The sequence below is a fragment of the Mya arenaria genome, chromosome 14, assembly GCF_026914265.1.
Source record: "Mya arenaria isolate MELC-2E11 chromosome 14, ASM2691426v1".
NCBI lineage: Eukaryota > Metazoa > Mollusca > Bivalvia > Myida > Myidae > Mya > Mya arenaria.
The window spans coordinates 43,471,986-43,492,233 of NC_069135.1; the positions used below are offsets into that span (position 1 = coordinate 43,471,986).

At 35.5% G+C, this 20,248-nt stretch overlaps 1 protein-coding gene across 7 annotated transcripts in view; it reads right to left on the reverse strand.

The window, feature by feature from the left end:
- Window positions 1-20,248, reverse strand: part of LOC128216457 (FERM domain-containing protein 4A-like) — a 106,926-nt gene that overhangs the window by 33,877 nt on the left and 52,801 nt on the right. For all 7 annotated transcript variants that reach the window (XM_052923033.1, XM_052923027.1, XM_052923028.1 and 4 more), the window contains 6 exons: window positions 16,550-16,629; window positions 11,283-11,366; window positions 5,205-5,270; window positions 4,709-4,766; window positions 3,792-3,878; window positions 2,665-2,741 (listed from right to left, as the gene is read on the reverse strand). In XM_052923033.1, the coding sequence (XP_052778993.1) occupies window positions 2,665-2,741; window positions 3,792-3,878; window positions 4,709-4,766; window positions 5,205-5,270; window positions 11,283-11,366; window positions 16,550-16,629 (452 nt within the window). The remainder of the gene's footprint in view (window positions 1-2,664; window positions 2,742-3,791; window positions 3,879-4,708; window positions 4,767-5,204; window positions 5,271-11,282; window positions 11,367-16,549; window positions 16,630-20,248) is intronic.

Genomic DNA, 20,248 nt, shown 5'->3' on the forward strand with positions numbered 1-20,248 from the left:
GCACTCATAAACGTTATATTTGCAAGCCATATGAAATGAAACCATAATTTTAAGTGTTTACTTGTGCCAAATGACTTGATAGCATTTTACTTACTTCTCATAAAATAAATATATCATAAAACAATAGCAGCTGCAAGAATATATATATTTTTTAGATATCTTAAAATTTTGATGCCAAATATTCGTGAGATTTCACTCAAGTTAATTTTAAGAATAGTTGCTAGTCTAATGAAATAGTTTAAAGAAATTTTACTAGTTTTTTTCAATGAGGTGTTTCTTTTTGACAACTTGAAGAAGGTGCCCAAAAGAATAGAAAGGAAAGACGAACAGAAAACCAGTCTAGAGGTCACGCATCACTAAATTCAGTTTCTTCAGCTGACAGAACACTAGAGTACACAGCAAATATATGAAAGAAGTTAAGATTTGTAGCAGAGGAAAGTTCAAACAAATTTATAAGACCAAATGTGTGTAACAGTACCACGCCACTCAAACAGCAGTGCATGTGACGTGACATCACACCACTAAACATCACTACAAATCTCGATAGTTAGTACAGAATTTGTTATTATGGTAAAATGCTGAACGATTGTGCTTTTGACAGTAACTTCTCCGTATAACTAGCATTGACTATTCTTGTACACAAAGAAATGGATGAGTTACGGTCGAGTGTAGAAAACATCTTAATTAAATCAACGGTCATCCATATCGGACATTTGGACGAACAAGCTCCAATTCCTGGAATAAAGCTTGAAATAAAAAAAATCAACAAACTCAGCTTTATATATTGAGCAAGCACATATATAAAGCATAATGCCAGTGAAGGGTTTGCAAGCGTATGCTAATTTTGACCACTGAACAAGGAAAACAGGAGTTCTACTATTTCGAACATTAGCGCGTTGTAATGGCTTGCCCATTCAAAATTAACATACAAAAACCTGTTTCAATGTTTTTTGAGAAATGAGATAACATTACTTTTTATCTTACTGTTCATCTTGTAAATTGTACTTACATGATTTTCCTTAAATAAATTTGTTGTACGTTATTTATGAAGGAGTATGTACATGTCTACCAGTGTGAGTATCAGCTTGATAGATATAACCATGTAAAAAAGTGTGGGTACCAACTCTGCAGATGTATTATCATATACAACTGTTGTTATAGTTCTAGAGATCTTACATATAATTCTCAGAATTATGATGAACATTTTGTAGTTCTGTGTATTTTGATTTTAATTCATATAACATGCAACATGCCATTAAATATGTTCACTATACCAGTTGAATATTGAGTTATGTATTAGGAGAACAATTGTCACTAATTAGATTTTATTTAATGGATTATATAAACCATTCAAACATTTTTCAATGTACTCAAATGTAAATAACCATTTATGCTTAGTACAATAGGTTATGTTTCTTTTGTACTTGGCCAAAAAAGTTAATTTCTATATTTTGCAAAAATAGTTGCAAATGACCGTGAACAAGGCAGCGTCTCACACTAAAAGAATCTCTCAAGTTGAATGATACAGGAATATCAGGAATGGATGGTAGTTTCATGGGATGACAACATATACACACACACACTGCACTTCTAGTTGAATTGGTTAATTCTGGGGGAAACAGGAGTTAATCAAAGACAGACATTTCTTTTAAAAAAGGGCACCTTCTTTAAAGGGAAACAACTCTATAAAACAAAACTAAGGGAGATAATTTACAAAATATTCTCAAAAGAATTGTTAGCTTTGGGAGAGAATGTTTTTATTTTTTAATTGAATACGGTTAGTAAATTTACAGTAAATAAATAGTTTTGTTATGCTACAATGCATTTCTTTTCTTTTATGACATATTATAAATAAGTAACATTTATCATGCAAATTAATAGGTTTGTGCTACCAAAGCCAATTAATGAAGTTTTTGATTCGTGCAGACTGCTACTGTTTTTGGTGTGAAAAATCTCAAACAAATAGAATATAATGTAAAAGAAATAAAAATATTCCATATATGAATATCTAAATACAACATTTCTTTTACATAGCAGCCAGAAAAGAAATTTATGACACATTGTAACGGAAATTAACTTATAATAGTTTTTGATACCGCATTATTTTAATTGATTCTTTCTTTGTTCAGTAAGCTCTGTGTATGTTATAATTCTGTTTTGATGTACACTGATGCACTATTATATAAGTAATCCTAGGATCACTTTATCTACCTAGGAGAAATTTTCAAATGTACAAAGGGCTCCAGGTTTGCAAACTGCTGCTAGGCCTTTTGATGGAACGGCTGCTGGGTTTTGCTACATATTTATGGCTTTGTTATTTATATGTAAAAAAATATATAATCCTACAAGAATATTAAAAAGAAATACAATAGAAAGACAAAACTAAAATGGAATGTGAAATATTCTGTAACGAATACATGATATTCAAAATGTTCATAAGCGGGATATTTTTCAAATGTTCCTTTTGAAAAAGAAACTAAAAATTGTGAAGAAAACACCTAGCATTTACTGTACCATCAGCTCGTGATACATTTTTTTAGCAATACCAAAAAAATACAGAGCCATATATGTAGCTGATCCATAGTAACAGTGACTGTGTCATAAATTTCCCTATTATACATCCATTTGGACTGCAAAAGGGACTACAATGGTTGTTGTACCTACCGTTTGGGGTCGTGCACTTCAATGGAAAACTTTCGTTCCCGATAATACAGGTTCTCTAATGTTTTCCACACAAACAACTGAAATGGACAAATAAGGAATGAATGTAATATTAGACAAAATTAATATGCAATAGTAATCTTTGTTTTTAAATATTCCAGATAGGTAAGATCAAATGCACCTAAAACAAGGGCTGTCACAGAGACAGCGCGCTCGACTATTCCGCCGCTTTTCGGTATATGGATTGAAAAGTTTTGGCGAAACATGCATGGATCACTGTTAGATTAGATTTAAATGCAATACATGATGTGCTGAGATATTTACATAAATTGAATTTGAAAATTATTGAGGTGGTACGCAAACTTTAACGTAAATTCTAAGTAGAAAAAAGGGGCATAATTTTGTCAAAATGCTTGATAGAGTTACCTCCTCCTGTGTATAGGTTGGGGGCATGATGGTGAACAAGTGTGCAAAGTTTCAAAGCCATATGTCAATGGACTTTGAAAATATTTGAGGTGGTACTCAAACTTTAATGTAAATTCTAAGTAGATAAAGAGGCATAATTTTGTCAAAATGCTTGATTGAGTTACCTCCTCCTGTGTACAGGTTGGAGGCATGATGGTGAACAAGTGTGCAAAGTTTCAAAGCCATATGTCAATGGACTTTGAAAATATTTGAGGTGGTACGCAAACTTTAACATAAGTGGTTACGCCGACGCCGACACCGATGCTCAGGTGACTAGGATAGCTCTCCTTATTCTTCTAATAGTCAAGCTAAAAATCAACTGTTCTATATGTTCATAAACTTATGTACTTATAAGTAGTTATTAATTTGTATCTCTGGAGACACAGTCCATATATACATGTATGTTTTTATCACAGTAAGTATTTATTTGTATAATCAAATGAATTTGATTATACCAGAGATAAGTCTGCTAATATTTCACAGTCATCGATATTAAAATATTCTTGAAAAAAGCCAGAATAATGTATGTTTATATTATAACAAGATAATATCCCAAACACCTGAGTATAAACATATAGAATGAAACCTAATTTGTTCAGCATGTTCAGGCTTGCAGGCTTGTGCAAATTTTGCTCACTGATAACACCAATATTTTGAACACCTACCCGCCTTGGCACATTTTTATCCTGCTTGTCAAAGACACCAATGCCCTTGTTACTGATTCCGAGCCACCAAGGTATGTCTTTTTTATCCTGCAGAAAGAAAATATGAAGTAAATATAAGCACTATAAATACACAATAAATCTGAAGTCAAGTCATTCACTTCACAAAAATAGAGTTGGAGCAAACCAACCCTTACAATACAATGAAGTCATAGTAATCTAGTGAATTCCTTTCTCAAATTGTTGATCTTAAAATTTCTCAAGACTGATTATGCGGACCAGAGAGACCAATTCTAAGCCACAACACAATGCAGACATATGCATACCAGACACATTAGTCTTCATTAGATCTTCTCACATCAGCGAGAAAATAGAAATTGAAATTTCAGATGTTCAACATTAAGAATTTTCAAATTTGAATTCAATGCCAAACAATTCTGTGAAACTAGAATAAAAACTGGTGTCTATCAAATTTCAAGTCATATGTTTATCTCCACTTGGGCAACAAAGTAAAGTCTGCCATATTTTCGGTTCAAATCATCATATAAATTCTATGATACATTACTGTTTGCAAATCAATTTAGACAAATCCATTAAACAAAGCATGTAGGAATTGCGGTTTTGTACCGATGAAATTCAGACTCAATTTCCAACTGTTCTGTTAACATGCACTAACCCCAGCTTTTATAGTTAAAGAACTTCCAAAACCAAATATCTTAATTGTGACTTGCAGCCTAGTGTTGCAATTCAAATTAAGCAGTCTTGTGATTTTTTAAACAACCATTACTGGCAAATTATCCCAAAACAGTTTTGCAGGCAATCATGGTTAAGGGCAGAGTTTACTTTTCAATGTTTCAAAACCTCAAAACCCCGAATCTTTTGTAAACAGTAGTAACAATGTATAGCACTGATATACTCACTTTTACTTCAAAGTAGTGTATGCCGTATGTTGGAAGACTTTCTATGATTGTCATGTAACTGAAAAAGAATGGAAACAATCATGAAAATTAATCATACATATCAAATTCTGATAACAAGAGCGCCATGGAGCAAATGCCATCACTCATCTTGATGGTTTACAGTCAAAAAAGGGGCATAACTGAATAATGATGAAAGCCAGAGTTGTGGGCCCTGCTGAACATGTGTGTTGTGCCTGGCAATATGTGTACCAAGTTTCATATAATATCTTAGATTGGTTTAGGTTATGGCTAGGTTAAAGTTTTTGCACAACAACCACACCAAGCCAATAACATTTTTCAAAAAAACAGACAAGCTACTGAAAAATCTTAGCAGGGCTGGACAGTTTTTTTTATTACTTTTAGCTACTCTTTAATAAGTAAAACTTCAATGTGGAGTCATTGGTTCCAAAGATAATGATATATTTTTTTTAAAACACACATGTTTTGTCATACTAACTTTACAATGGCTAGCCCTCGTGCTGTTCCTCCGATCTTTTTGTAGTAGTCGATAACTCGCTCCTCACTGAAATTAACAGAAATATTCAGAAATATAAATATCCTAATATGCACATTTTTTCCTTTGAGTTTAATTATGAGTACATGGCTTTCCGTTGGCCTCTTTAGTTGGAACATTTCCATATCATATTGGTGACATAACAAAGCACATATTTCTTGGAGGTAGAATATGTAATGCTAAATCCATTTCAAGTCTACATTATGTCATATACCATCAATAGACACCATCAAAATATTCTGGTCAGAAATTTCCCAGAAGTCCGCTGGCACCAACAAGACAGACACTACAAGACCTTAAAATATGCTCAGACAAACACAACTAAGAGACATTTAGATGATATAAAAACATGAATACTCCATTGCAATACACATGAAGCAGCCATTATTAGAACAGCTATATTTCATAATCTTGTCAGATAATCTCTAAGATAAAGGCACTACTGCTGGGATCAAGTTCATTTGTTTTATTGGTCTTGAGATATGCAAATATTGTTCTTCATTATGTAATTCATATGATTATCATAATTAACCTAATCATTTTTGCCAGATGGCTTTACGAGACTTCCATATCCAATTTCAAACATGCCAGGTGCATTACAAAATCTATCCAACTGCATGAATGTTTAAACCTCTATTCCTCAAATCTAATATATTTTGTGATTAGATAAATATTTAAAACTCACAGGCTTTCTAAAAGAAGCAGAACCATGGTCAGTTTCCTTAAATGTAATTCAGCATTATTTCTGGGTGACAAAACAAAGTGTCTTTTCAGTGAGGATAAGAAAATCTTCCTCTGATGGAAACTGAACCTATGACCTCTGGGTGAGAGGTGGGATGCTCTACCGCTACACTATTCCCATTCTAAGAGTGGCTCCCATGACCTCTGAGTGAGAGGTGAGAAACTCTACCACTACACAATTCCCATTCTAAGACTGCATGGCTCCCATGACCTCTGGGTGAGAAGTAGGCAACTCTACCACTACACAATTCCCATTCTAAGACAGGCTCCCATGACCTCTGGGTGAGAAGTAGGCAGCTCTACCACTACACCATTCCCATTCTAAGACTTACCCCCATGACCTCTGGGTGAGAAGTAGGCAGCTCTACCACTGCACAATTCCCATTCTAAAAGTGGCTCCCATGACCTCTGGGTGAGAAGTAGGCAGCTCTACCACTACACAATTCCCATTCTAAGACAGGCTCCCATGACCTCTGGGTGAGAGGTGGGATGCTCTACCACTACACTATTCCCATTCTAAGAGTGGCTCCCATGACCTCTGAGTGAGAGGTGAGAAACTCTACCACTACACAATTCCCATTCTAAGACTGCATGGCTCCCATGACCTCTGGGTGAGAAGTAGGCAGCTCTACCACTACACCATTCCCATTCTAAGACAGGCTCCCATGACCTCTGGGTGAGAAGTAGGCAGCTCTACCACTACACCATTCCCATTCTAAGACAGGCTCCCATGACCTCTGGGTGAGAAGTAGGCAGCTCTACCACTACACAATTCCCATTCTAAGACAGGCTCCCATGACCTCTGGGTGAGAAGTAGGCAACTCTACCACTACACAATTCCCATTCTAAGACTGCATGGCTCCCATGACCTCTGGGTGAGAAGTAGGCAGCTCTACCACTACACCATTCCCATTCTAAGACAGGCTCCCATGACCTCTGGGTGAGAAGTAGGCAGCTCTACCACTACACAATTCCCATTCTAAGACAGGCTCCCATGACCTCTGGGTGAGAAGTAGGCAGCTCTACCACTTCACAATTCCCATTCTAAGACAGGCTCCCATGACCTCTGGGTGAGAAGTAGGCAGCTCTACCACTACACCATTCCCATTCTAAGACTGACTCCCATGACCTCTGGGTGAGAGGTGGGCAGCTCTACCACTAACAATTCCCATTCTAAGACAGGCTCCCATGACCTCTGGGTGAGAAGTAGGCAGCTCTACCGCTATATAATTCCCATTCTAAGACAGGCTCCCATGACCTCTGGGTGAGAAGTAGGCAGCTCTACCACTACACCATTCCCATTCTAAGACTGACTCCCATGACCTCTGGGTGAGAGGTGGGCAGCTCTACCACTACACCATTCCCATTCTAAGACAGGCTCCCATGACCTCTGGGTGAGAAGTAGGCAGCTCTACCACTACACCATTCCCATTCTAAGACTGACTCCCATGACCTCTGGGTGAGAGGTGGGCAGCTCTACCACTACACAATTCCCATTCTAAGACTTACTCCCATGACCTCTGGGTGAGAGGTGGGCAGCTCTACCACTACACAATTCCCGTTCTAAGACAGGCTCCCATGACCTTTGTGGGTGAGAAGTAGGCAGCTCTCCCACTACACAATTCCCGTTCTAAGACAGGCTCCCATGAACTCTGGGTGAGAAGTAGGCAGCTCTACCACTACACCATTCCCATTCTAAGACTGACTCCCATGACCTCTGAGTGAGAGGTGGGCAGCTCTACCACTACACAATTCCCATTCTAAGACTGACTCCCATGACCTCTGGGTGAGAAGTAGGCAGCTCTACCACTACACAATTCCCGTTCTAAGACAGGCTCCCATGACCTCTGGGTGAGAAGTAGGCAACTCTACCACTACACCATTCCCATTCTAAGACTGACTCCCATGACCTCTGGGTGAGAGGTGGGATGCTCTACCACTACACAATTCCCATTCAAAGACTTACTCCCATGACCTCTGGGTGAGGTATGGGCAAATCATGCTCATTCTGGTACTGGCTTATTAAAGCCATGCTTATGCTACAGGTTCTATTGTTCTGCAAGGATTAAGATGGAAGGTGCCTGAAGTTGTGTCGCAAGTTGATGTTTCATTCAACAAAACACATAAATGCAAGCCATGACTACTTGAAAGATTTTGGAATATCCATTCACCCTAACTCTTGCCAAGATATCCAGGTTTTACAACTTGAGGATAAATGGTTTAACTTAGCAATAAATCCTGACTCTATTGATCATGAGGTATCCATAAAATGAATCTTCAAGTATTTCACAGCCAAACCCTCCGCAGACCTATATTTCACAACAACTTATCAATGTAGAGATGTAACAACTGTTGAATTAGTAAGTAATCACTTGTATTTCTGTTTTTCCTGGTGCTAAACAAATCCCCTAAACCTTAATCTTTTATTAACTAACGTCCGAAAAAGCTCCAGAATAAGGACAAGAAATTATCACATCATAAACCCCCATTTCTACTTGGGCTTCCATTCTTCAGGACATTTTTAACTATTTAAACTATTTCAGAAAATATGTGAAATTCCCAGAATAAAACATTTGTCAACAACACTCTTAATTGCTATGTGACAATTCCTCAGCCTAACTTTCCTTCATTAACAGACAGGCTAACAACACATTTAGTACTTTAAGACAAACAGACCACACCTAGATGTTGGCTGGGCTTATCATTGACCATTTATCTGCACTGTCCAAAACAATATAACAGAATATTGGCCAAACCAAGACACTTGGCATGTTATCCAGTAAAACAATAGCTGCCATTTCATCTGACTACTGATTTAAAATTGACAATATTCATGCCAATGCCAGGTTATGGTGTTAGACACATGAATGTAGAGATATAAGACAACAATCACAGTGCAAAACAGTTATAAGTAATTTATGTAGTAATTTACTGGTATAAATTCTTCTTGATAGACAGCAAATCTGTTGCAATTCCTTTTGACAGACATCAGACAGTGCCCGTACTGAACCAATTAATGCTTATATACCCAACCTAATACTTTTAAAATATTCAGGACTAATAGAAAACAAGAGCGCTGCAGAGTGGAACCCAACACCCATCTGAGGTTTTCAGCCAAATTAGAGGCATTACTGAAGAATTATTAAAGGCAGAGTTATGGACACTTCTTCCTGTTTGTTGCATTGTCTCTGGCAACATGACTGTTTAGCCAGTTTCATTTGAATATTTTGAACGTTATGGCCGATACACAGGGCTTCTAAAAACCGGCAATTTGCCGGTCTGGACCGATTTTGAGCAAGCCAGACTGATTTCAGTTTCAAAAAGTGTAAAAAAAATCGGTCCGAAATTTTCAATTTTATTTTATAATTTCGGTCCAAAACGACTAAGTCAGTAAAAGATGTAGAAATTGTAACACACAAACATTCATGGGTCATTCACACATTCAAAACTACATCCAATAGGTCATAAAAGTGTCTTGGTTACCATGAGACCGATGCGACCAGCTGCTTTTTCCACTACGCTGATCACTCTATAGCCTATCTGTTAATTAGCAGACGCTTGCAGTCGGTCCAATCCCGTGTTTTGGTATAAGCAGAAGACACAATTAAACAAACTAGCTCTATGTGTTAATTATCTGCTTGCAGCTTTCCTGATTAAGTGTTAAAATCGGTCCATATTTTCACATGGCAATATGCTATGTCGTCGTCGATCATCACATGATATCCGTTTGTTGATTACAAAACGGTTAAATTTAAATTGTTATAAAGAACCATTGCTGGTTAAAAACAGCTTTGAAGATAAATGCATGTCATTGTTAATCCGTGAAAGCATTAAAATACCGAATTAATTAACGTAATAATATACAGGATATCAACAGCGATACGCTTGATTAACTACATAGTCTGACAGCTGAGTCCGCCGCTTACGTCATATTTATTCGCGGTAATGAAAAAATCATTGTCGATATCACACTTTAAGCTTGTTGCCCCGATTATAAATCTAGATATATATATATATAAATATACTATTATTCAAGATTATCAGTTGAATGTTGACCCACTAAAGAAGCATTAAGCAAATAAATCATCATACTGTTTAATTTTTTGTCGTCTGACCGCCTCCCGACAGCCACAGTTAATTATCATCAGTCTTTCTTGTTAGAAACGCCGCAGAACTCGATGAGAATCTCATTTGAATTAAACTTGTATCAATGACTATCCGAATCGGCTATGCTGGCTCTGGAGCCCTCTTACGAATTGCCAGATCGCAAAAAATATTGACAGAAAAGACATCGCGAAAATGTATGACATTTCTACAATATCACACTATTGAACAGATCTTTCTTTTTTTGAGGGGGGGGGGGGGGGGGGGGGGGTCGTCGCTGGGTCCGGACTGATTGAGGTTCCAAAGTTTTAGAAGCCCTGCCGATACATGTTATGGGTTGTGCAAGACAATGACACCAATAACACGAAGGCTATCATAATACCATGCAAAGCAAAACAAGATAATTAGGCCAAATTATAAAACTTTTTTAATATTGAGGACTACTTCAAAATATGTCTACTATAACTTCCTATACTGTGTACAGATCTTAACAATTACTAATTACTCCTAAACTACAGTTAAAACAAAATAAAGATCAAATCATTTGTCATTTCCATTCTTAGTCACCACAACACAAAGAGTATGATAGAAAGTTTTCTCACTTAATTGAAGTGCCTGTTCCACAAAGTGTCTTAAAAATGTCAATGTGAATTGATGCTAGCAAAAAATTTAAAATCTGACTCATGTTGGATTCATATTGTTAAGAACACTGGGTCTGACAATACGTTGGATGCCATACAAAACAGCCTATTCCTCCATCTATGCATAATTCCATAATGCTGCATGTTTATTAAACCAGCTTATAAATATTAATCTTACAATACTCCTGGCGACAGTTTATTTGGCATTTGCTTCTCTTCCACATTTTTAGGCGTGGGTAGAAAGGTATTTTTAACCCCTAATTTCCATAACGAAAATGGAAACGAAATTACCACCAGAGGCTAAAAATAATATGGCTCACGAGTCAGTCACGGAAGGGAAAACAAATTGTTAACAAATTTTTGCTTAAATTGTCATGCAATCTTTATAATACGGGCCATAATCCCCATTGAGTGTCACCTTAAAAGATAAAACCTCACTCAATCATATCATTCTCAGGAACCTAACCATCCAGATAAAATGTCGCTTTAAAAAGGTAAGCCTCAATCATTCCGTTCTCATTCTCAGGAACCTTACCAGAACTGTATGGATAGATGTTCTTTAAGGGCACTTGTTGTTACCAGGGGCAACCGCTTCAGGTCAGCTTTCGTAGTCTCCTCGCTGTAAGTACAAGTTACAATGTTTGTAAGAGACAGTTTCATTGGAAAAATACAACATTATAAGGTTAGAGACAGTTTCATTGGAAAAATACAACATTATAAGGTTCTCGAATGGAGATACTATAGTCTTCGATTTTGAAAGGGTTCAAAATTTCGTACTTTTTTCTCAGTCTACAATATCAAAATCAAACAAGGAGAGAGGTAATAATCCTTACAATGATAAATGTATTATTTGTGCTGTTTTAATGTATTTTATGAAATAAATCATGCTGAAATGTAACTAAAACAAAGCGAAATATGAATTCCTAGCTGTCTTTTTCCATAATTTAATAATGGTCTCTTAAGAAACTTGCTGAAACCCAAACAATCATATCAGGGATAACAAACTGGGGGTCTCAAGTAATAATTTGGGGTCCAAATATAACTGTTACTACATAAGGTTCATTTTGTGGGTCCCAGGGATGCACAGAAAGTTTAAAATGGGGGTCCCTAGCCAGAACGGTGTGAGTGGGACTCTGTTTTTCTGCGTATGTGAACTCACCGTATTTGTTTCATCATATCATTGTTCTAACAGAAGCTTTCTCTTGCTTAAAATCTAACCAAAATATTGCAAACCGAACATAACAAGATTAACTTGTCACAGTTTTGATTAATTCTTATCCAATTTTCTGAGAACACACACAAGTATTGTCACTGTCTGATGGAGAAAATTGATTTCCAAAATGTAATCTGAATGACTTGAGAATTCTTTGATCCGATTTCAAATTTCATGAAAACTCAGTAAAATTTTCTCCGCCTAAGCAGCAAATCTAACAGTACCATCGATTTTGACTTAACTTTTTTTAAGCTAATTTCTAGCTTATATTTTTTGACCCCATGTCCATAACCCCAGGCTCATCTGTATGCAATCTGAGGATAAACTATTAATTAGAGTGCATCTGAATGCACTACATTCAAAATCCTTTGAAAAATAATATTTATATTCCGACATTTTTTAACACATATCAGACTGCAACTGTACATTATTCCAGATCTGTTATGTATACAACTAAAATGCTACGTACGACAAATAAATTTTATTTTAATGAAATGAGTATACCTTCTAATGCTATACACATACTTCTGACAATTTAATAAATCAAGTTGATTTAAATTAATCCGAACATTTTCCACAAATCTAACTTTGGAGGCAATGCATAACACTCCCTTCCAATACAATAGGAAATGTAATTGTCATGTAAGTGAGAAGCGCTAGGCATTCTCATATGATAAAACCACTTTAAATTGAAAAACAAAAGTCAACTTTTTTCCTGATTGGCACATGACAATGGTTTAAAGACCAGCAGTTAAAGAGCTAGCTACCGTATTTGTCCATATAAATGAGGATGCCCAAATAATGGCACAAGAGGTATTTTTGTGAGTATTTTGTCCGATTCTGATGCTTTAAAAAAAAGTGAAACGGAAATTTAGGAAAAATTTAACTTTATCCATGTGAATATCAAGTCTGAGGTCATCTAAAATCATTTTGTGTTTTCACATCTACTGACAGCCTTTATTTATCCCACCTCTCTTTGCACTACAGAAGGTTGTTATTATTAGTATTAATATGGTACGTACATTTAACAGATTATTGTCATGTTTGCAGACAGAAAGTACTTGCATTGTATGGGAAATAAAAATATACCTACTCAACAATATTGTAAACACATGATTGAGGACATTTGATTTGCACTGGGAATACCCTGGTTTATGAAAGTTTAAACAATAGAATGATTAGTCTTTTCAACCTTGCAGTCACTATTATAAATGCCATTATATGTTAATATGAGTCTTAGTGTCTACACTATCAAATTTCATAAACATTTTCCATTGCTTTTGTTTATTATCGGAATGTTATTTTGATCACCCCTGGAGGTCCCCCGGACACAGAAATTGTTAAATTACAGGTTTTGGAAATAACAGTGTTCATACAGCCAAACTGGCAAAATAAATCAAGCAATTCTAAATAAAAAATATCACATATTTTCAAGCAGTTTTAAATAAACTAGAAATGTGTCCATAGGACACGGATGCCCCCACTTCGATTTTTTGTCACAGAAAATAAGCCATAATGATTATTCAGGATAATCTGAGGGCCCTAACTCCTAAATGATTAAAGCGATTTCCATGGCTATCGAACTTGATCAAGATATTATGGTCACAAACATGTGTTAAAAGTTTGGTGAGGATTGGACAAACAGTTTTCAAGAATTAGATCGGAAACAATCTTCGGGACGTATTTTTCAAGTCTTTTTTTGCAAATAAAGGGCCGTAACTCCTAAATGACAAAAGCGATTTCCATGGCTATCGAACTTGATCAAGATATTATGGTCACAATCATGTATGTAAAGTTTGGTGAGGATTGGACACATACTTTTCAAGAATTAGATTGGAAACATATATTTTTGAAGTATTTTTGGCAAAAAAGGGCCGTAACTCCTAAATGACTAAAGCGATTTCCATGACTATCGAACTTGATCAAGATATTATGGTCACAAACATGTGTTTAAAGTTTGGTGAGGATTGGACAAACGGTTTTCAAGAATTAGATCGGAAACAATCTTCGGGAATTTTTGGCAAAAAAGGGCCGTAACTCCTAAATGACTAAAGCGATTTCCATGACTATCGAACTTGATCAAGATATTTTGGTCACAAACATGTGTTTAAAGTTTGGTGTGGATTGGACAAACGGTTTTCAAGAATTAGATCGGAAACAATCTTCGGGACGTACGTACGTACGTACGGACAAGGGCAACCCTATATGCCGCCACTTTGTGGGGGCATAAAAATAACACATATTTTCAGACTATCATTAATAGAAAGCTATGAAAATAACATACTTTTTGACAAAGTAGCCAAATAGCAGAGTTACTAGCAAATCCTCTTAACTATTTTGTAAAGATAGACCTTTTTTACTACAGAAACTCCATTTGGAGCATAACAAGGAAATTTAAGGAGTATTTCTGAAGATACAAGCACTTTTCACGCAGTTTTAAGACAAAAAATCCTCAAGTAGTTATAAGGATTTTTTTTGCAAATTTAAGCACTCTTCATCCAGCAGCCTAAGATTCAAGGACTTTTCAAGTCTGTGCGAACCCTGTAACATCATGACAGTATTAAATGAGATCAAAATTTTGCCATTTCTTTGTCAGCCTAATAATTTCTCACAGGTGTACATGTTCTAATGCTGACCAACATTCCCATAAAATTTCATTAGAACGGGTACAATTCTTTTAGATCTACATGCAGCAGAGGAATTTTCAGACCATTTTTTTTTTAAGTCAAAGCTCAAAAACACCCTATTTAAACCAAGTGAAATGTCATAAAAATAGCAGGTGCAGCTATTTCCTATGCTGACTTTAATTTCTTTGAGGTTCCATAGGTGTAGGTATAAAACTTTGGAACTACATGCAGAACAAGCTTTTTATACCATGATATATGAAATCAAGGGCCATAACTTTTGTTAGACCAGGTAAAATTTTAAAGAAATGGCAGATACAAAATATCGCATGACGACAAGCATGTTATAAATATTTTGCGCTACATCTCAGAGATGGGACATACACATTTCCCATATTCCCCTCAATAGGATCGCCAGACAAATGACAATCTATAAGCTATATTTTTGCACCCCCAAGATTGTTTAGTGAAGCAAAAAGGAAAATGAGTGCAATATAAAGTGGCATCACATTGAGATAATAAACTTAAATTTAGCTTTGTGATGTAAAGATAGTCCCACTGTAAATATAAATTATATTGCGATCCTATATTAGAGTTATCCTAAAAAAATAATTCTATTGCCATGGTTGTAACAATTATGTTAATTAATTTCTTATTAACCTTTTCATAGAATAAAGCATTTTTATGTAAACACCAACTTTTTCTTATAAACATATGGCCCAGTAATAAGTTGAAAACAGCAAAGCTTGCAAAAAGTACCCCAAGAAGTAAGTCAGCAGGCGTTACAATTAGCTCTAATCATGGGCAAATTAGCCCTACCCTGGGGGGCTTCAGTGAACCTTATCTGCTTCCGGAGTGGAATTTATTGAAAAATATTAAACCATTACTGATAGATTGGTATCAAGTTTTTATTAACTTCAGGATTAACTCATTACATCAGGATCTTTTCTGGAGCATATGTTTTTTGAGTTTAACCCCAAAGGTATAATAATTCATGATCAAATTTAGAGTAAAACCCCCAACTTCAGCACAATTTTATTGAAGCCAAAAAAAGTGAACTGTAGCTACATTTTTACTGCTACATCACTTAAATTGTTTTTAGCTACAGCTCTACATAAACAAGAGAACCAGAAGCAGATGTCACTGGTTATATGCTTTTTTCATTTGAACAGGGAGGAGAAATCAGCATGTTTTTGCCATAGGATGGAACATGCCTCACATATTTCATTGTCATTGTAAACATATGTACCAAGTTACAAGTAAACATCTTCAATGAATCTTGGGCAAGTGCAAATTTCGAAGGTTTGCCACCTAGTCTGGCACTGCCAATCACACCAAAGTTATGACAATGTCTCACACACCAAAGTTATGACAATGTCTCACACACCAAAGTTATGACAATGTCTCACACACCAAAGTTATGACAATGTCTCACACACCAAAGTTATGACAATGTCTCACACACCAAAGTTATGACAATGTCTCACACACCAAAGTTATGACAATGTCTCACACACCAAAGTTATGACAATGTCTCACACACCAAAGTTATGACAATGTCTCACACACCAAAGTTATGACAATGTCTCACACACCAAAGTTATGACAATGTCTCACACACCAAAGTTATGACAATGTCTCACACACCAAAGTTATGACAATGTCTCACACACCAAAGTTATGACAATGTCTCACACACCAAAGTTATGACAATGTCTCACACACCAAAGTTATGACAATGTCTCACACACCAAAGTTATGACAATGTCTCACACACCAAAGTTATGACAATGTCTCACACACCTTTCTTCAATAGCGCTCAAAGTGTAACAACACCTCTGAAGTATTTCAATAGCAAACATCTTAAGCTTAACACTTTAGAAGTTTGGTCCACTTTTTTGCTATAGCTTATTTTCTATTCTAGAAGAACATTTACTGTGTGTTCTGGCCACTGGTGTAACTTACTCGGTATAGTCCCCGATTGTAGCTTGTAGAACATGGGCGGCCAACTCAAACACCGTCTCACTGTCACATTCAATCACCCCCTGGAATCAGAAACAACTAACATTTTACTCTCAATTTAGGAATATATTTTTAGCTATATTTTAACAACATAATGCAGCTAGTTATAAATTATGTATTCTTGAGAAAACCAACTCCTAGTATCTTTTTCACAACAATTCCTGAATTAAGTGGGCTGCCCCACATCATCACAAATCACAAAAATATTCTGTATTGCACAATCGCAAATTAATAAATACCCTATTAAACATATTACAAAATTGTTCATAAACAAAATAATATTCTGGCAGAAATGTCACGTTTTTTACAAACACAATCATGTTAAACAGACCTTTAACTGTATATATTTCCCTTAAATTCCGAGCAGAATAAACACTCCAAATTCAGCACAAATTTCTCAATAAAATTTCAATAAAAATTCCATAAACAGTTGTGTGTGAGTGATGCAGAATATATTCCAAGAAGAGGAAGTTTTCAGACACTTAGCTGCACATGGGAGCAAAAAAAACACGATATCCAGACACAGTTATTGACAAAACAATAGCTCGGATTATCACAGCATGAAGCACATATGAGCTTGTACATGCCTGTTATTTTAAGTGGAAACAATTCACTCTCAACTGGGAAACAATGTGTACAGTGTCAAAATCCAACGATTCACTCCACTGGGATACCAATTATATGTGAACACCTCTTCTCATAGCATAACTATGTTAACAAACCTAAACCTTGTACCAAAGATGCATGCTTATTGCATCCGTCACAAAACCATGCGATGCATGTATGGCATTTACGTATTAATCCTTATTTACATTATTGAAGCTATAAATTCCAAAAAATCCTTGAAAATTTGCATTTTCCACATGGCTGCAAAGAATTCTGCTCCATTCCTCACCGGAAAAAAATTATCTTCCCGAAAAACGAAAACTGTCTGGAACTGTGCATTAAGATTTCCAAGATCTATTCATCTTTGTCCAATAAGAAGTCAGGAAAATACAATACGCCTTTGACCCTTCTGACCAATTTGTTCTTGTTGCTGGTTTCTCCTTTGTTTTTCTGCCTTTGGTTGCGGGTATTGATGATATAGATCTATTGAAATCACTGTCTGGTCAGTCTCACCATTCCCTCTCCAAGAATATAACAATAATGGTAAGAATGTTCTTGACAAAAACAACTCTTGCAGCACCAAACAAGGCCTATTGAAATTGCCTTTCTAAGGATGTGGCAATAACATTAAGCAATCTTTATGAAAAGCCATTCTTGAAGCACCAGCTCTTCTGTAACTATTTGCCATGATGACAGACTGTAGGAATCAAAAATACAGATAACAACACATATCACCAAAGTGATGACTACCCCACTCTTACATAGTCAAAAGTGTTAAAATCAGTTTCAAGGGCACATCACTCAAGACAAAATGGTCGTGGGTCAGGAAAAATATATATTTGGGCACGTAGTACCCATCATTTTGGGGATGTGTACCAAGTATAAGAGTGATTACCTTAAAACTGTGGGAGTAGTTTAAGCTACAGCATTTGCTAACAGCAACACCAAATGACCAAACCGTGACTCCAATAGACCCCTTTAAATTTTATGGGGGTATATAACTCATAAAAGTAATTCAACCTGTTATCTGTTATTTTATATTCAAAAAGGTCAACTTAAATCTCATTACTTTGCCAATGTAAGACAATATATGACAAGTCTCACAGTCGCTGTTGCTCCCATGAAATAAATTTATTTAATTTGCATTACATGATCTTTAACCTAAATGAGGCTTCAGAAGAAAAGTTCACAAATTAATATTTCAAAAAAATCTTAGAAACTCTATTAAGATATTTTGTTGTTTTGTCTGTTATAATTCTTGAGAAAATGTAAAACACCCTTCACTAGACAGAATAAATCAATTTGTTTGCTGTTTCTCATGATTTATGAACAAAATCCATTGACAAGTGGAAATGGAAGCCTTCAAAGATGAAATATTGCTCTTGTCAGGTTAAATGCCTGTAAAAAATACCCCTGAAGTTTTATTGAACTTGGGAAGACACCACTATGTAGGGCAAGGAAACTTTACACCATAACTTGTACTTAAGCAGATTAGCAACAACTCAATACTGGAAAGACATCAGAGATAATAGTTCTGAAAAACAATTTTTAGTCTTCACAGGTATTATGTAAACACATCATCATTATCTGTCTCATGTCTAGTTTCAGCTGATGTTGGAAATAAAAGCATAACCAAACAATTTTTTAGCTAGAGTTATGTGCCTTGCTGGTGCCGCAACACATGTACCAAGTTTCATTTGATTTAGTAACATGTTTGAAGTTATAAGCAAGACTTTTTTACAATTACACCAATCACATTTCGAATTCTTAACTATTTTTCTTCTTAAAACATCCGACAAGCTTCAAAATTAAATTACACACTACTGCTGTAAGCTTTTAGGATGTGTAAATTCATACTTTTCCAGCTATTTGTTTTAATGTTTTAATGTGCAACATTCATTCCTTGGTGAGAGAAAACATAGCTGACACTTAATATGATGCAGGTAAAGACATTTTAGCAGCTGTATCATAGGTGTAACATTTTTTGGATTTGAACATTCCTTTAAATGAAAGCTGCTCCCTGGAAAGCTTCCCTGCCATGATATTTCTTGACATTCATCTTGAGTATTATTATAATTCTGGTTACAAAATCAAAATGCTGGAGTCTGTAATGTCCAGACTTACATTTACCAATGAATACTTTACAAGCCCGTAAATCTTCAATTAATAAGTCCAAGAAAGTGAGAACATTCTCATCAGAAATTGCTGCAAATGTGCCAAATGATGACCATTTATCTAATTAAAACCTCCAAATCTCTCCCTGATGAGATGAACAAAGTCTCCCCAGGGCTTTATTCATCAACACATTGACCTGACAGAACCTGTGAATCTAATTCACTAATTCAAAACCAGACTAAGTAAACAAAATATCCACTGTGTCAAATTGAAATAGGGAATGGATTTCACAACTAAAATCAACAACATTAAGGTCAATGAGGTGACACCAGTTAAATAATATGGAAGCATATTATGTTACAGATATTTTTTGATTTGGTGTTTCTTAAATATGCACTCTTACTCCCAAATTGACCACAATTAATACAATTGCTTTAATATACCTATAAGGATAAATAAATATCAAAAACAATGGTTCTTATGAAGTATAATGAGCTTAATTTGAAAGAAAGGAGCAGAATACACAGTATTTCTACCTTAAGACACATTAGTAGATCACAGTAAATCTTTTAGCACTCACCAATCATTTAATATTTTTGCATATTCAGCTATTAAATACACGGTTACAATCTTGTTATCAGTTATCATTATTATTGTATTATTTAGTATGTAGTTTAAGGTTTATCACTCACAATTTATATTTGTTATACATTTTAATGTATTGATTTTCAATAAGAGTGTCACTTCAAAATTCAGAAATTGAGGGAAAAATCAAACAAACACCAATCAGCAGTGCTATCAATGCATTGATTTGCCAATTGATTGTTGAAAGACAACAAATTCTGCAACCTGAGCATGACAGAAAATCACTTTCAATTAGCCTTAAATCATTGGGAGATTTTTCCATAATTTGTTAGCAAG